The following is a 15,186-nucleotide window of genomic DNA, read 5'->3' on the forward strand; positions in this document are numbered from 1 at the left end:
TTTTAAATTAATAAATGGGGTGGGGGAATTCTGGGCTTTGTTGCTTCACACTGCAGGCGTAATGTTTTTGTGATTTTTTTTTTTAAAAAACCATCCTTTTACATAGAAGACAAGGGAGAAAGCTAGGCCGAAGCCTTTCTCCCTCACATCCAGTTTTCTGTGTGGATTTTTGTCCATGGAGGAACCTTCTCTCATGTGAGCCCCACCTGCAGTTTGAAGTGGTACAGTCCAGGCACAGGTTTACCCATTCAGGTCTACAAAGATCAGACTGGCGGTATGCAAAATCTTAAACGAAGGATTGTATCCTACCACGGATAGGTGTGAAACTTTCATCCAGAAAAGAACATCTTCTACTTGGGGGTGGGGGGGAGGCTTCCTGGAACTGAGGAAGGCTTCACACCTACCTGAGGCAGGGGGAGGATAAAGGTAAAGGTTCCCTTGCTCGAAAGCCAGTCGAATCCGACTCTAGGGTTGCGGTGCTCATCTTTGTTTCAAAGCCGAAGAGCCAGCGCTGTCTGAAGACGTTTCCGTGGTCATGTGGCCGGCATGACTAAACACCGAGGCGCACGGAACGCTGTTCCCTTCCCACCAAAGTGGTACCTATTTATCTACTTGCAATTTCTTGCTTTCGAAATGCTAGGTTGGCAGGAGCTGGGGGAGGATAGCCAGCCACTAAGCACCAATGAATTCTTCAACATGGTTCATAGCAAGGGTAAAAAAAACAAAACCCTTTTTATGGTATCTACCTGTGAAGAGTTTTTTGGGGGCGGACCCTGAGACAGTTTGAGGAGGGGAGGGGCTTCTATGGGGTATAATGTCATACAGTGGAATTTCCAAAGCAGCCCTTTTCTGCCGGAGAACTGATCTCTGTTGCCTGGAGATCAGTTGTAATCCCATGAGATCTCCACCCACCCCCTGGAGGTTGGCAACTCTAAGCATATATGGAGTGAGATGAGCAAACTGCCCTCTATGTGAGTCAGAACTGGCTCAATCACTGCAAGCAGGGTTGAAAAATGCTAAAGGATTTTTTAAAAAAACCTTATGGTGCATAGCTTCTCACTCTCCCCCCCCCCCCCCCCCCAGTTCTGTAATATCTTTGGGCTTTCCCATTGATCTGTGGAACCCTTTGGTTACATTAATGCATTGGAATTGATTCTTTAGCTCTGTTGGAGATATCTCTGCATCCAAGACTTGGGGGGAAATGTTTAAGCGTTAAGTCCGACCGGGGCACGATCTATGCTAGTTCGTTGTCCGAACCAAGTTACAAATTTCGACACTGATTCTAGTCTTTCCCTCTGCCTGCTGTGGTGGTTTTATGCTTGCTGGGAGTTTGTAATATGGAGTTTTGGGGTTTTTTTAAAATGTGATTTTCTACTTGCAGTCCTCAGTGGAGCGGTCCGCTTCACAACCTCATCATTCTCCCGCCGCATTATGCTATCAACCACACCTCAGGCTTCTTTAACCAGCCCTAATTGAAACTGTTGTGTGCCAAGTCCCGGCATAACCATGAAGTTTTGTAGCTGTGTTCCAACGGTACCGAATACTTGATCTCATTAAAGGGCACTGTGAAACACCAGCTCTGATGTTAATCCCCAGTCGAAGGTCTTCCACCAAAGGCCACTAGAAAGGTCTTCTTCTGAAAGCCAGGCTAAAAAAAGATCAGGAGTATTTCTATCATCTAGGTGTGCCTGGGGTTGCTAAGCAACTCTATGCTCAATTACGTTGCTCGGAAACCGAGATCAGATACTGGACGATAATTTACTGGGTCATCAGCACTCAAAGATCCCCTTAGGGAGTGGATGGATAACAGCCTTTTAAAAGGGATGGAGGCTTCTTCCCCATCATCATCTGCTATTTTATAGATCACCCAAATTATACTTAATAATAATTGAGAATGGAGTTATATCTGGAAAGCAATCTACCCTTACAAGTTTTTATTAGCCAGGAAAGGCAACCGTTCAATAAGCATGTGGTTAACAGCATCTTCCCCGAGCACACCGTCTCTATGTCTGAGGAGGGAACAGAGTGAAAACAATCCCAAGACAGAGCAACATGATGATACAATCAACGCCTCTAGCACAGATATTGTTCACAGCTAGAACGTCTGCGTCAAACTCGGGGCAAGCAATTTTATTTTCACAAGGGTTTGCAAACATGTCTTGACCTGAGCCGCACACGATAAACTCTGTACAAATGTTAACGTCTCCCAGAATGACCATTGTGGAAGGCATGCGCGCCCGGTCTAAGATAAGTTGTGTCGGCTCAGTCAGGTGACTCCCCCATGTGGCTCTTGTGCCCAGCACATGTTCACGGTTGTTAGTGCTCAAAACTAAAAAACACAGTATCTTCAGATAAGGCGATTGTACCTCCTCGTTTGCTGCTCTGTTGAGAGGAGAGTGACACAACTCCGCCTTTGCCACCAGGCGTTCCCCAAAACAAGGCACTGTTGCCACCCCATTCATTATGGGAACAAAAATTGAATTATTGGCATAGGAGAGATTGGCCATTGGTACGACTTACACCCCAAGTGCAAAAGGAAGGCCCGTATTCTTTAAAAGACTTTACTGACAAACTCGACAGGTAGTGGGATCCTAAGAATACAGTAAGCCTCACTGAATAGACCTAAGTAGGATTCTGAGAAGACCTGCTTAAAACTGTTCCCTGAATCACCCAAATTTTGATCAAGCAGTAATCCATGAAGTAATCCACAAACAGTAGTTAGATGCTCAAGGGTATAAGTGGATTTGTGATTTTAAATCAGAACCTATGCATTAGATTCCCCACCACCACCAAGGTCTTAATCATGTATTCATCTGAATTTCCCCTGCTGAAAGTCAACATTTTGGTGCCCAGATTCTGGCATCAAAAATGGAGAAGTAAACCTAGCAAAATCTAATACATAGACAAAACACTTTAACCAGTAGTTAGTGGTAAAGGTAAAGGTTTCTCTTGCTCGAAAGCCAGTCGAATCCGACTCTAGGGATGCGGTGCTCATCTCCACTTCCAAGCCGAAGAGCCAGCGCTGTCCAAAGACATTTCCATGGTCATGTGGCCGGCATGACTAAACGCAGAGGCACACGGAACACTGTTACCTTCTCAACGAAGCGGCACCTATTTATCTACTTGCAGTTTCTTGCTTTCAAACTGTTAGGTTGGCAGGAGCTGGGACCAGAGACAGGAGCTCACTCCATCATGCAGCACTCGGGTCTCGAACTGATGAACTACCGACCTTCCGGTCTGCAGCTCAGCACCTTAACCACGTCATGAGTAAATATTGTCCTGATGTATAGGATAAAAAAGGAATTTATAATGGCAAGGCAAATAAATGAGGGAACGCCACTAAGCTATAATCACCACTAAGCAGTTTCTATAAAGGTAATAAGGACTTTAAAGAAAAAATTCTGACAGTCCTGTTAATACTATGAAACATTATGGTAAGCAGGGCTTTTTTTGTAGAAAAAGCCCAGCAGGAAATCATTAGCATAATAGGCCACACCCAACAACAGAAACTCATTAGCATATCCAGCCACACACATTAGAGCATAGCTCATTAGCATATTAGGCCGCACCCCCACACTACCAGAAGTATAGTCATCCAGCCACACCCACCTTTTGCTTCTTATTCTGTTTGCCTTGTTTGTTGTCAAAACCTAGGACTTTTTTTGTAGCAGGAACTCCTTTGCATGTTAGGCCACACCCCTAATGTAGCCAAGCCTAATGAGTTTCTGCTGTTGGGCATGGCCTATTATGCTAATGAGTTCCTGCTGGGCGTGGTCAACTTGGGGGGCAGCCGGAACTCCGTTCCTGTGCGTTCCTGCCCAAAAATAGCCCTGATGGTAAGAATTCTGAGAGGGGCCATGGCTCAGTGATAAGAGCATCTCCTTGGCCCGCAGAAAGTCCCTGGTTCAATCCCTGACATCTCCACTTGGAAGAATCAGGTAATGGGTGATGGGAAAGACCTCTGCCTGACACTGTAGAGAGCCACTGCCTCTCAGAGTAGACCATACTGACCTGGATGAACCGAGAATCTGATTCCGTGTTAGACAGCTTCATGTGTTCATATTGTTCTATAGGTGGTATGACAGAAATGTGCAGAGCTTTTGAAAGGTCTCTGAGACCACTGGCAAAAGTCACCCTTTAGCTTTGTTGGGTGCAGAGCCAAAGGAGAACCTTTTGCTGACCATTTCAAAGGGAAGGACGACCTTTGTTCTTATAAATATTTTGCATCGGCTGGGATACTTAATGAATATACACTGGTTCCAGCTTTGAGAAATATTATCCATGATTGATACTCGCTTCAAGCAAAACAACTCTGATGAAGATTTGCCGCAAATGAGAAGTTTACCTGGGATTCTCGTCAGTTTTGGTCTAGTGGCAATAGTATTAAAAGAGTTGGTTTACCAGCAAATAGTTGAGTTCCCTGTCAAAGTTGTACACATCATTAGAAATATTAGACCAAGCAAGACCTTTTCCATACCACCATATTTGCACAAAGGCCTGTTCACAAGTTATACTGAAAGAATGTACAGTCTGTGTATAGTGTTCACTTGATTTTTCTTCATATGTGTGTTGAGCCATTCTTGTGTTACATGCAGGGCTCTTTTTGTAGAAAAAGCCCAGAAGGAACTCATTAGCATAACAGGCCACACCCAACAGCAGAAACCTATTAGCATATTAGGCCACACCCCTGACAGCACAGCTCATTAGCACATTAGGATGCACCCCCATGTTACCAGAAGTGTGGTCATCCAGCCACACCCACCTTTTGCTTCTTATTCTGTTTACCTTGTTTGTTGTCAAGACCCAGGGCTTTTTTTGTAGCAGGAACTCCTTTGCATGTTAGGCCACACACCCCTAATGTAGCCAATCCTAATGAGTTTCTGTTGTTGGGTGTGGCCTATTATGCTAATGAGTTCCTGTTGGGCATGGCCAACTTGGGAGCCAGCCAGATCTCTGTTCCTATGCGTCCCTGCCCAAAAATAACCCTGGTTACATGCAACACACGTATAAGTAAACATGTGGTTGAAAGCCACCATTTATCCAGGAGCTGGTCCCTGGTTTCAATTGTAAAGTGAACACTCATTGGCTCTTTCTTACAAAGGGTACTTGCAGGCTATATGTGTGTTTACTGTAATGTGTGAACAGGGCTCTTGGCTCTGATCACCACATAGTCATCCCTGACCCCCAGCCATGCCTGCTGTTCCCCTGGGGAAATTAACATGATTTTGTAAAATTTGATACTCGGCATTTTTGAATGGTATTTGATGTGCATAAGTCCATGACAGTAACTTACATTGTAAATCAGAAAAGAGTCACAACAGATGAAGGACCCACAGCCAAACAACGGAGCCCACACTCCCAAGAAAGGTTTTGCTTTACTGTCAGTACTATGATTGCAGTAACATGGTCACTGTTAGGAATGATGAGCAAGGAACAAGCATACAATAATATAGCCGATTCAAAAGGCCCTCCCCCACCTGTGGGCCAATCGCCCCTGTTCCCGCGGGAGGGAAAATGTAACCGACCCTCGGCTGAGAAACTAAACTAGTCTCACAGTTAATTACAGTGGAGACACTACACAGGCAGGGGTACAAGGTCAGAGATAACAAGAGGAGAAGCGAGAGGAAAGGAATGTGGCACCAACATGTACACAGGTCAGGCAGGCTAACCGTAGGCCCATAAGCCATATGGCAGCATAGCTGACACTCTCTTGTGAAACCCTCCTGTTTTACATAAACTTCCATTTTCTAGCGTTGTTTTTTTGCCCTATCACAAAACAAGCAATCGTTGTGTTAGCGTTACATCAGTATATCGTTATTCATTTGTTACACTCTTTGCTCGGGTGCTTCTGTTTGAAATAATTACCATTTCCCTAACATCGGGTAAACTTCTTAATATTTCACACCAGTGAACTACTGAGGACCGCCTCTCTTAACCGGCTTCGATATCTCATCGCAAACGATCTATTTTTAATCCTCCTATTACACACTGCACCCATTTTCCCCACGCACGCATTTTCCATTTTGTTCAGGCTGTGGCAGAAGTGAGGGGGGGTGGGGAGACACTTAGAACTGAGCAAACTATTCCCAGATCTGTTGAGTGCTTTGCCCAGGCAGCTTTATTTCATCAAGTTTCTGCAGTCAAATAGTATCAATCAATTAAGGGCTGTGTGGAAATGCAAGAGAGAGTATGGAGTCCTCTAAGCCGCAGTCGGTCCAGTCAATCATGTCACTCACGACACTCGGCCATTTACTCACCCCTTTCCTTCCCCTCGTGATTTTATAGAACGCCATGGCTTTTTTGCCCAAACTCAGAGAAAACTATCTGCTTCCATGTGCATCTCCAGAACTTCTCATTTAACTCAACTGTACAATCCAAATGCACAAATCAGCCGTCTATTCTTCATTACCTTCCATGGATGCCTGTTGATGTACATCCAGGGTGCATCGCATTCACATTCAAGTGCAGAAGTATGTTTGAGATTTCATCTAAATGCGCATTTCATTGAAAGTTATCAAAGACCTCTTCATGCAAACGAACCTCTGATTTACACTCAGAATGCCTGATACAAAGGCAAATCACCTTCTCTGGATCAGGACACATGTTCATTGAGATACACATTCGGTGGTCCAGCGAACCGTACCTGAAAGCGCCAGAAATGAGATGTGGGCTCAGGTGCTCCATCCCCTTCCCTTTGAGACCGTGGCTGATTCTGCATTGGCTTTTCCCGCCGTTGTGTTACGAAACCCCACGTTGAAACAGAACTTCCCCTCTGCATGCTGGTTTCACTTCCTTTGATTATCGGGTTTTATGGTAGCCTCCACATTCCATGCCACTTTGGAGTTCTTTGATCGTCAGATTTTATTGTACTTTCTGCATAAATTTCTGGCCATTTTATGGCCGTTCAGGGGTGCCTTTGCAGTCAGTACAGTGTAGCCCCCGAAGTATTTGGATGTGGTTTTGAGCTGCACTTTTTCCTCCCAGTTGAGAAAATGTGGAGCAAATGCTAGATGCAGAATCAGCCCATCTTTTCTCTGATACTCCCTGGTTATTGCTAACCAGTGCTATGTTGTAGTGGATTACTGATACTTGTGGAGGAAGGATATAAACCACTGAAGTTCAGTTCCCTTACCTGCTGATCTCTTAATCCCTTCAATGGCCACCTCAATGGGGGGGGCTTTCTGGAAGAGGGGGGATGTGGGCTCCAAGACTGCATGTCCTCAAAGCCCAGATTATTCAAGAAACATCCAGGGATCAAGGAGAAAGTTCCCCAAATAATAGGGAACTAATGGGTAAAAAGATCCCGTGCTATCCCATGTGATGGCTCCTCATGGTAGCTGCTTGCCAATATGGTGTCTCCACTCTTCCACTGCAAGATTGGCAGAAGAAGAAGAAGAGATTGAATTTACACCCCACCCTTCACTACCCGAAGGGGCCTCAGAGCAGCTCACAATCCCCATCCCTTCCCCTCCCCACTACAAACACCCTGTGAGGTAGGTGGGGCTGAGTGAGCTCTCTCAAGGACTGCTCATGAGAGAACAGCTCTGAAAGAACTTGTAAATGAACCAAGGTCACACCAGCAGCTGCCTATGGAGGAGTGGGGAATCAAACCCGGTTCTCCCAGATTGGAGTCCGCGCCCCTAACCACTACACCAAGCAGCCACCGCTGGAGGAACAAGTAAGCTGCAAGCATCCCTTAGGTGCCAGGGATGGAACTAAATGTGACTCCTTTTGGTTGGTGGTAATTGCAGCTTTCTGTGAGCTGCCAACCACTACACCAGGGGTGGCCAAACTTGCTTAACATAAGAGCCACACAGAATAAACATCAGATGCTTGAGAGCTGCAAGATATGAACACATATTACACACACATTTCCCCCCAAAAAACTATGCAAATTTGCTTTTTATTAACATTAAATGAGACTGCCAAAATAAAAGGGGTAAAACAGATATTGATAATGATATTTATTTGTCCAATGATATTTATTTGTTTGCTTCCGCAGCCGCAAGGCCGGGAGCCACACCATATGTGTGAAAGAGCCACAGTTTGGCCACCCCTGCACTACACCAAGCTGGCTCTGTGCACCACCCTCGCCCTGGTGACATGAAAGGGAATGCATATACACAACCTTCTTCTGGACCTATTTTGGCGAGCTTGAGTTTGAGGTGTGGAAAGGCGATTCTCACCCAATCACTGACGCTGTCAGCTCACCAGCAGCCTATGTTACTAGTATAGGGAGTGACAAGATTTATATAGATCTCTTGCCTCAGTAACTAACATTTTGGAACAGGTGACCTTTGCCGATGCAACACCGAGAGCAAAGTTCACTGAGATTAACAGACAAGGAACCGCCATTTGTATTGCACAAGGGTGCTACAGTGAATGTGTCGCTTTTGCTGTTTACCCACATCTGAACATTGACTGCCCCAGAGAAACTGAATAAATGCCTCAACATAAATATAACTGCACTTGTCCAGAATGCATTGGTGAATGCTGACAAATGGCTCTGTGCTGAATTTGCACAAAGTTGTATTCTCACTGTGGAATTTGCCATTGGGGAGCAGGGCAGGAAATGCCCACACAACATCAGCTGTCCACTCTTCTCCCATTCGTTGGTGCCTAGCAACAGCCATTGCTCCACATCAGCTGCTTCATCTTGGTGCCATTTTTAATCCATCTCTGGCCTCGGCCACACGGGCAGGAAAATGGGGGGGGGAGGCGTAGCTGTTTGCCCCGGAGCAAACTAACGTGTGACTGCGCAATCAGGCTTCAGGCTGAGGTCCCGTGGAGCTCCCGTGGTTATGGGGGAGGTGCCGATCACACATGGGGCAAAGAAGCGGAGCGGCGCAGCAAACGGGGTTGTGTTTTGTTTTTAAAACGTAAATGTGCACATGCTCCGTTGGGTGCTTGTGCGCATCCGTGGAGACTTGGAGAAAAAAAACCCTTTTTGCGAGGGGACATGGGCAGGCGCCGGAACTACTACCGGAAACGCGATCAGACGCCCGCCCTTGCCCTGCGGTTTCCGGAAACTAGTACCTCCGAGGTACTAGTTTTTTACCCCGCATCTTTGGTGGGAAGCCTCAGGTGCGCCACGGGAGCTCTACGCTTCCCAGATGTGGCGGTGAGATCGCGCCCAGAAAAACTGCCTATCTTCCGTCTCTCTAGCGTGCCTAATGCTCCGTGTGACCGGGGCCTCTATTATGTATTTCCAGTGCAGAGCTGAGATGTAGGGTGTGATCACATGAGCAGTTCAGCCCGACACAGCCACCCCGCCCCACTGGACCAAATGTGTGTGATCAAATGCGCACATCTGACTCCCGTGCCCCGGTCAGCCCTACCTCGTGATACAATGACTCCCACATGGATTAAATAGCCACCGGCAAATCCTGGCAGCTACCTCGGCAAGGCGCTTCCATGGCGGGTTTCCAGGCATCTGATTGCCTGGGCGTGCCATGGAAACACATGAGCAGTATGATTGTTCCATTCTGTTTCTGGTGCGTCCTTTTTTGTTTGTTTGTTCAACCCCACTCGAACATGTGCTTCAGCACCCCCATAGAACGCAGTCAGGAGCACATGCGTGCTTGTCTGCTTCTGCACACACAGAGGGGGACTTAGAAAATAAAACAACCAGCCCAGCCATGAGTCCATGGTTGTGGCATGTTAGCGATGTGAACGACCAACCACAGACCCACGGCCCTATAATGCAGGCTTAGGGGGTGCTGCATGATCAACGCAAAGTGTCCCAAACTCAAGCGGCTTATTTAGAGCCCATATATTGCCACAGCAAACGGCTCGTGTGACCACACCCGTAGTCTTGTAATGGCGTCACAGAGGGCGAGCAAAGCCCTCCCATTGATCCCAGCGGGGTGAGAGTAACATATCCCCATTGCCAGAGCAGCTAGGCTGATGCATTGATCTTGTAGCTTCATTGTCCATCAGCACCGAACAGCAAGACTTTTCCATAGATCCAGCTCCAGTCACATCTAGTAATGAATGTGTAGTTGGGGCAGTTTGTGCATTCAGAGGTGCAGTCCATTCAAAGGGATGCAGCGCAGATATCAAATGTGCATCTCCCACCCACATTATTCCTGTACTAGTCAACTATGTGCGATTTGGTTTGGGGTGAGGGAGCATCAGCTCAGTTGCCTCGGCAACAGGAACACAATGGCCATATGGGGAGAGATGACAGGTCACATGAAGTTGCCTTCTACTGAGTCAGTCTTTTGGTCTATCAAGGTCAGTATTGTCCACTCAGACTGGCAGCAGCTTTCCAGGGTCTCAGGTGGAGGTCTTTCTGATCACCTACTGCCTGGGTTCTTTTTAGCTGGGGATGCTGGGAATTGAACCTGGGACCTTCTGCACACCAAGCAGATTCTCTGCCACTGAGCCACTGAGCCTCCCCATGCACAGCCCCTTCACAGGGTCACTGTGGCCCCTGACTGGATCCACTCTGATTGGCTTCTTCCTGAACTGTGTTAGCATCTAAATCTGCTCCTTCCCACGTGACGCATTTTGCATGAGCTGTGGATTCCAGGCATGGAGCTGAGAGCCTTGTGTGTTTTAAGAGCTGTCCTCCTCCCACCTTAATTAAATCAAAACAGCTGTTGACCTTATGACCGTAGCTTGTTATTTAGTTATGTCTTTGTATATCTTAAAACATCTTCATCATGTTACATGTTGATTTGCTGTTCAGCTTCTGTCTATACGTCTGAACTCTACCTTCCATTCCGATGTATCTGGAAAAAGTGTGCTTTGCACATGAAAGCTCATACCTTGAATAAACCTTTGTTGGACTTAAAAGTGCCAATGGACTCTAAGTTTTTTCCAAATAACTAGCGAGGGACAATTTCACAGGAGGCTGTAGATCTGTGTTCCCTCTAAGCTGAGTTAGTGCGAGTTAGCTCATAGTTTTTTCGCCTCCGGCTCACAGATTTTTGTCTCAGCTCAGGGAGGCTGGCTCCAGAGCAAACTGATTTATGCAGTAGCCAAATTGTTCACTCACAACTTAAGGCCAGTAGCTCACAAAGCAGAATTTTTGCTCACAAGACTCCACAGCTTAGAGGGAACATTGCTGTAGAGCATTTTTAAACTTGGCCATTGTGCCAAGGGAAGGTTTATGAGAACAGTTTTCACTGGGAACACTGTCTCCGCTGTTCCCAGTTTGTTTTCATTCACTTGGTGTTCTCTGACTACTGTGACCACGGTAGTTTAAGACAGAGCTGGTCTTTAATCAGATTAAAAAGCTGTTGCTTAACTCAGTGTGTAAGTCAGGTTTTCTTACAAATAAGGGGTCATTTCATAGAAAAAGAGGTGCAGGCACTCATTAGCATAACTCATTTACATATGTCACACCCCCTGACATCACCGGAAGTGTGTCAGTAGACAACACCCACCGCTCAGGCTCCACTGGACTGCTTTGGATTGCTAGCTTTTTTGGGGGGGTGGACATGCAGATCTGTCCTCGCAGAGGAGGGAGAACTTGTACCTAAATAAAACTTGGTCTTAAAAGTGCCACTGGACTGTTTGGGGGGCTCTGCAGCTTACCTGGCTACTTCTTGCTCTAACTGAGGGCTGCTGGGAGCAGGGGGTGGGGCTTGTTGCATGTGCCTGCCCCCTGGGCTCTTTACTGCCGGAGCTCCTCTCCTGTGCACTCCTGCAAGAAATGACCCCTGATTGTTATAGGAATAAATGTTGTGTGCGTGTTTTGTTTTTCCTGTTGCTAACAATTTCTTTTCTTTCCCCCCCTTCTTTGGTGGTTTCACTGCTGTCTCGATGGATTCAGCTTCAGAAAAGGGAACGGTCCTGCAGAGCCTATGTCCAGGTACCTCCAAACTACTCGTGCATGTACAATTGTTTGCTTGCCTTGTTGGGGTCATGACTCTTGTGAAGATTACCGTGCCATCAGAATACACGGTGCCTGAGGGAGTTTCATGGGCAGGCTTTGATATGAGATGGTTGCATAGAGCTATGACACACTCCGTGAGCACTCCATAGCTCTATGCAACAATCTCATATCAAAGTACAAAAGAAAAAGAAGGGGTTGGATTTATACACCGCCCTTCGCTTGGAGTCTCAGAGCGGCTTGCAGTCTCCTTTCCCTTCCCCTCCCCACCACAGATACTCTGTGGGGTTGGTGGGGCTGAGAGAGCTCTTGAGAGAACTGCTCTTGAGAGAAGAGCCCTGAGAGAACTTGTGACTGACCCATGTCACACCAGCAGCTGCATGTGGAGGAGTGGGGAATCAAACCCGGTTCTCCTAGATTAGAGTCCACACTCTTAACCACTACACCAAACTGGACATCCAAGACGATGAGGGGGGAAACTGAAGAACCTGAGCCTTTTCAGTCTAGAAAATGCCCAAATATCCAAATAAATAAATAGAAAAAAGTCACCTAATGGAAAGTGATAAGGGGTTTATAAAACTATGCATCAGGGTGGAGAAAGTGGATAGAGAGAGCTTTCTCTCCCTATCCCATAATACTATAATTTGGGGGCATCCAGTGAAGCTGAAGGGCGGTGGAACTCTGGGCAACCGATGGAGTTGGTGGGAAGAAAGAACAAATACTTCTGTACTCAATGAGTAATGAAATTATGGGATTCACTTCCACCGGCTGTAGTGATGGCCGTGAGCACTGATGGCGTTAAAAGCACTTTAGACAGATTTGTGGAGGGGAGGGTCCGCCGGGGCTACTAGGCATGAAAATTAAAGGGAACCTCCGTATTCAGAAGCAGACAGTCTCCAAATCCAGTGTTAGGAGACAACATCTAGCTAAGGCCTTGGCCTCTGTGCCCCATTCATTGGCGCACCAGGGCAACAGATTGGCCACTGTGGTCCTCTCCACATTTGCCTGCCTCTCTGGATTTTCTCAGTATTTGAGTTGAGGCAATTTAAGTCCAGGGCAAAACAGCATCCAACTAGGGTTGCCAAGTTGAATCTTCTTACCGGTGGGGGAGCGTCGCCGGGCTCCGGGAGCTCTCCTCCGATGCGCGCGCCGCCAGCATGTCCCAGAAGTGACGCGTGACATCGATCACGTTGGGGGAGTGGCCCCAATCGTCGGAGGGAAAACCATAGAGTTTTCCGTCCGACGATCGGGGCCACGCCCCCAATGTGATCGACGTGGTTGCGTCACCTCTGGTGACGCAGCCACGCTGGGCTTTGGGGGGCAGAAATCGGCCCTCCAAAGCGGGGGTTTACCTGCCCCCCGCCCCCACTTGGCAGCCCTACATCCAACTAACCCAGGGCGACAGCAGGCTGAAACTGGGCTGACCACTGAAGGGAGGGAATGTGATGCAGAAGGGGGGGGAATCCAGAATAAAAAGGTTGAACTCGATTTTAGTGCAGAATGGGGGGGGATGTGGATTAAAAAGAAGGTTGGATTCAATTTTAGTGCAGAATTGCTTGGAGGACACCACGGTGAACATTGATTAAAAGGAGAGGGCAGAAAGGGCCCATGTGAAACAGGATGTTGGACTAGATGGAGAACTGGTCTGATCCAGCTGGGCTCTTCTTATGTTCTGGCATAACCACGTAAAATGCCTGAGTTCATATTATCTCTTCTGCAGTTCCTTTTCTTGACACTGCATCTGACAGTAAACCTGAAGCCTGAGCTTTAAAGTGGACAATTTATTGTCCATTTAGTGTAACTGGGAAGTTTTAGTGAAGATTTTTCAGCAAAACCATCTCAGTAGATTACCTTGTTCTGACACCAAATAATGTCAGTCCTTCATCATCTGAAATCTCTGAAACCACTTAATCAATCTACCTCATGCTGGAAATGGTCAGACCTGTAGCCAGAAATTTGTGATCAAGGGCCTAAAGGATTACCGGACAGGAAAATCATGTCAGTTTGAAACAGCAAAAACCTCAGTATAAGTCTTCAGGTTGTTTAATGTATTAATCTGAAATGAATTGGATTTTAAATCGGGGGGGTGTCGTGTGGGGGTCTTGTTTCCAGCCATAACTACACTACATTGTTGTGTTGTGCTGGGGGCTGTTCTGTGTTATTTTATTGTAATTGTTTGTTGTGTCGCTGTTCTGGTAGGCCTTTTGAAGTGCAGAAAGAAGCAGGGTTAAAAAAAAAGTTCTTAAATACGTCAGTGGTAGTTGATAAAGCAGGCTTTAACTCTTCGCCATCTCATTCTCTTATAAAGTAGCTAGTTAATTCGCGGAGAAAAGTGAGCTATAAATAGAATAAAAATAAAAAGATCAAGGAGATATCATTTATTTCAAAGTGGCTTTTGAACAAGAAGAAACTACGGTATGATAGGTGTGTCTAATGGGCTGGAAGCCCTAATGCCAGGGGTCTTCAGCGTGGTGACCGTGGGTACCCTGTTTCCTGCCAGCACCGTTTCAGGCACCAGCCAAGTGTTTTTATGAAATGTGCAGGGCCAGGTAAGACTCGTATCCACTAAGTCTTCTGATTGACTATTGGGGATTTGATTGGCTGTGTGGATTTTTTAAAAAAACAATAACGTTGCTTTGGCAGCAGCTGCTATCACAACATAAGGATCTGCACTGCGTTACTGAAGTTAACCTGTGGCAATCATTTTGTGACTGGCACCGCCGCCTGCACCAGCCATTTTGTCTGAATTCCATGTCATGTCAGAATTCCAAGAGATCAGGGCCCTGCGGGACATTTTACAGTTCCGCAGGGCCTGCAAGACAGAGCTCTTCCATCAGGCTTTTGACTAAGGAGCCACAGTGAACACCAAGGACTGTCTCTGTGTCCTGGCCTTACCATCTTTCATCTTCTGCCTGTGCCCACCACATAATAAGTTGAACAAACTGAGTTGGCGTGAATACCGTCGGAACATATGGCCACCTTAAACTGTATTATAAATAACATTTGCTCTCATTTTTATCAGACCACGTACCAGTGTTTTTAGGAGTATTTTAATCAAATGTTTTTTTACATGTGTATGTTTATGGTCTTAATTGTAATTTATATGGAATTTTATGTAAGCCACCCTGAGCCCGCCTCAACGGGGAAGGTGGCGTATAAACCAAATTAAGTAAGTAAATAAATAAATGTGCCCGCAGGCTCAAAAAAGTTGGGGACCACTGCGTTGTGTGTTGGGCAGTGATCAATTGATTGACGTCAGAGGTATCACCAGATAATGATCGATATTTCTAAGCCCTGAAATACTGGGGCGCATGTATACTTATAAACAAGTGCACATGTTTTGG

At 46.4% G+C, this 15,186-nt stretch overlaps 1 protein-coding gene across 2 annotated transcripts in view; it reads left to right on the forward strand.

Annotated features, from left to right (window-relative positions):
- Positions 1-15,186, forward strand: part of ADGRL3 (adhesion G protein-coupled receptor L3) — a 643,333-nt gene that overhangs the window by 402,362 nt on the left and 225,785 nt on the right. For both annotated transcript variants that reach the window (XM_015412493.1, XM_015412494.1), the window contains exon 10: positions 11,783-11,821. In XM_015412493.1, the coding sequence (XP_015267979.1) occupies positions 11,783-11,821 (39 nt within the window). The remainder of the gene's footprint in view (positions 1-11,782; positions 11,822-15,186) is intronic.

The sequence above is a fragment of the Gekko japonicus genome, unplaced genomic scaffold (genome assembly GCF_001447785.1).
Source record: "Gekko japonicus isolate JY-2015 unplaced genomic scaffold, Gekko_japonicus_V1.1 scaffold74, whole genome shotgun sequence".
Lineage (NCBI taxonomy): Eukaryota > Metazoa > Chordata > Lepidosauria > Squamata > Gekkonidae > Gekko > Gekko japonicus.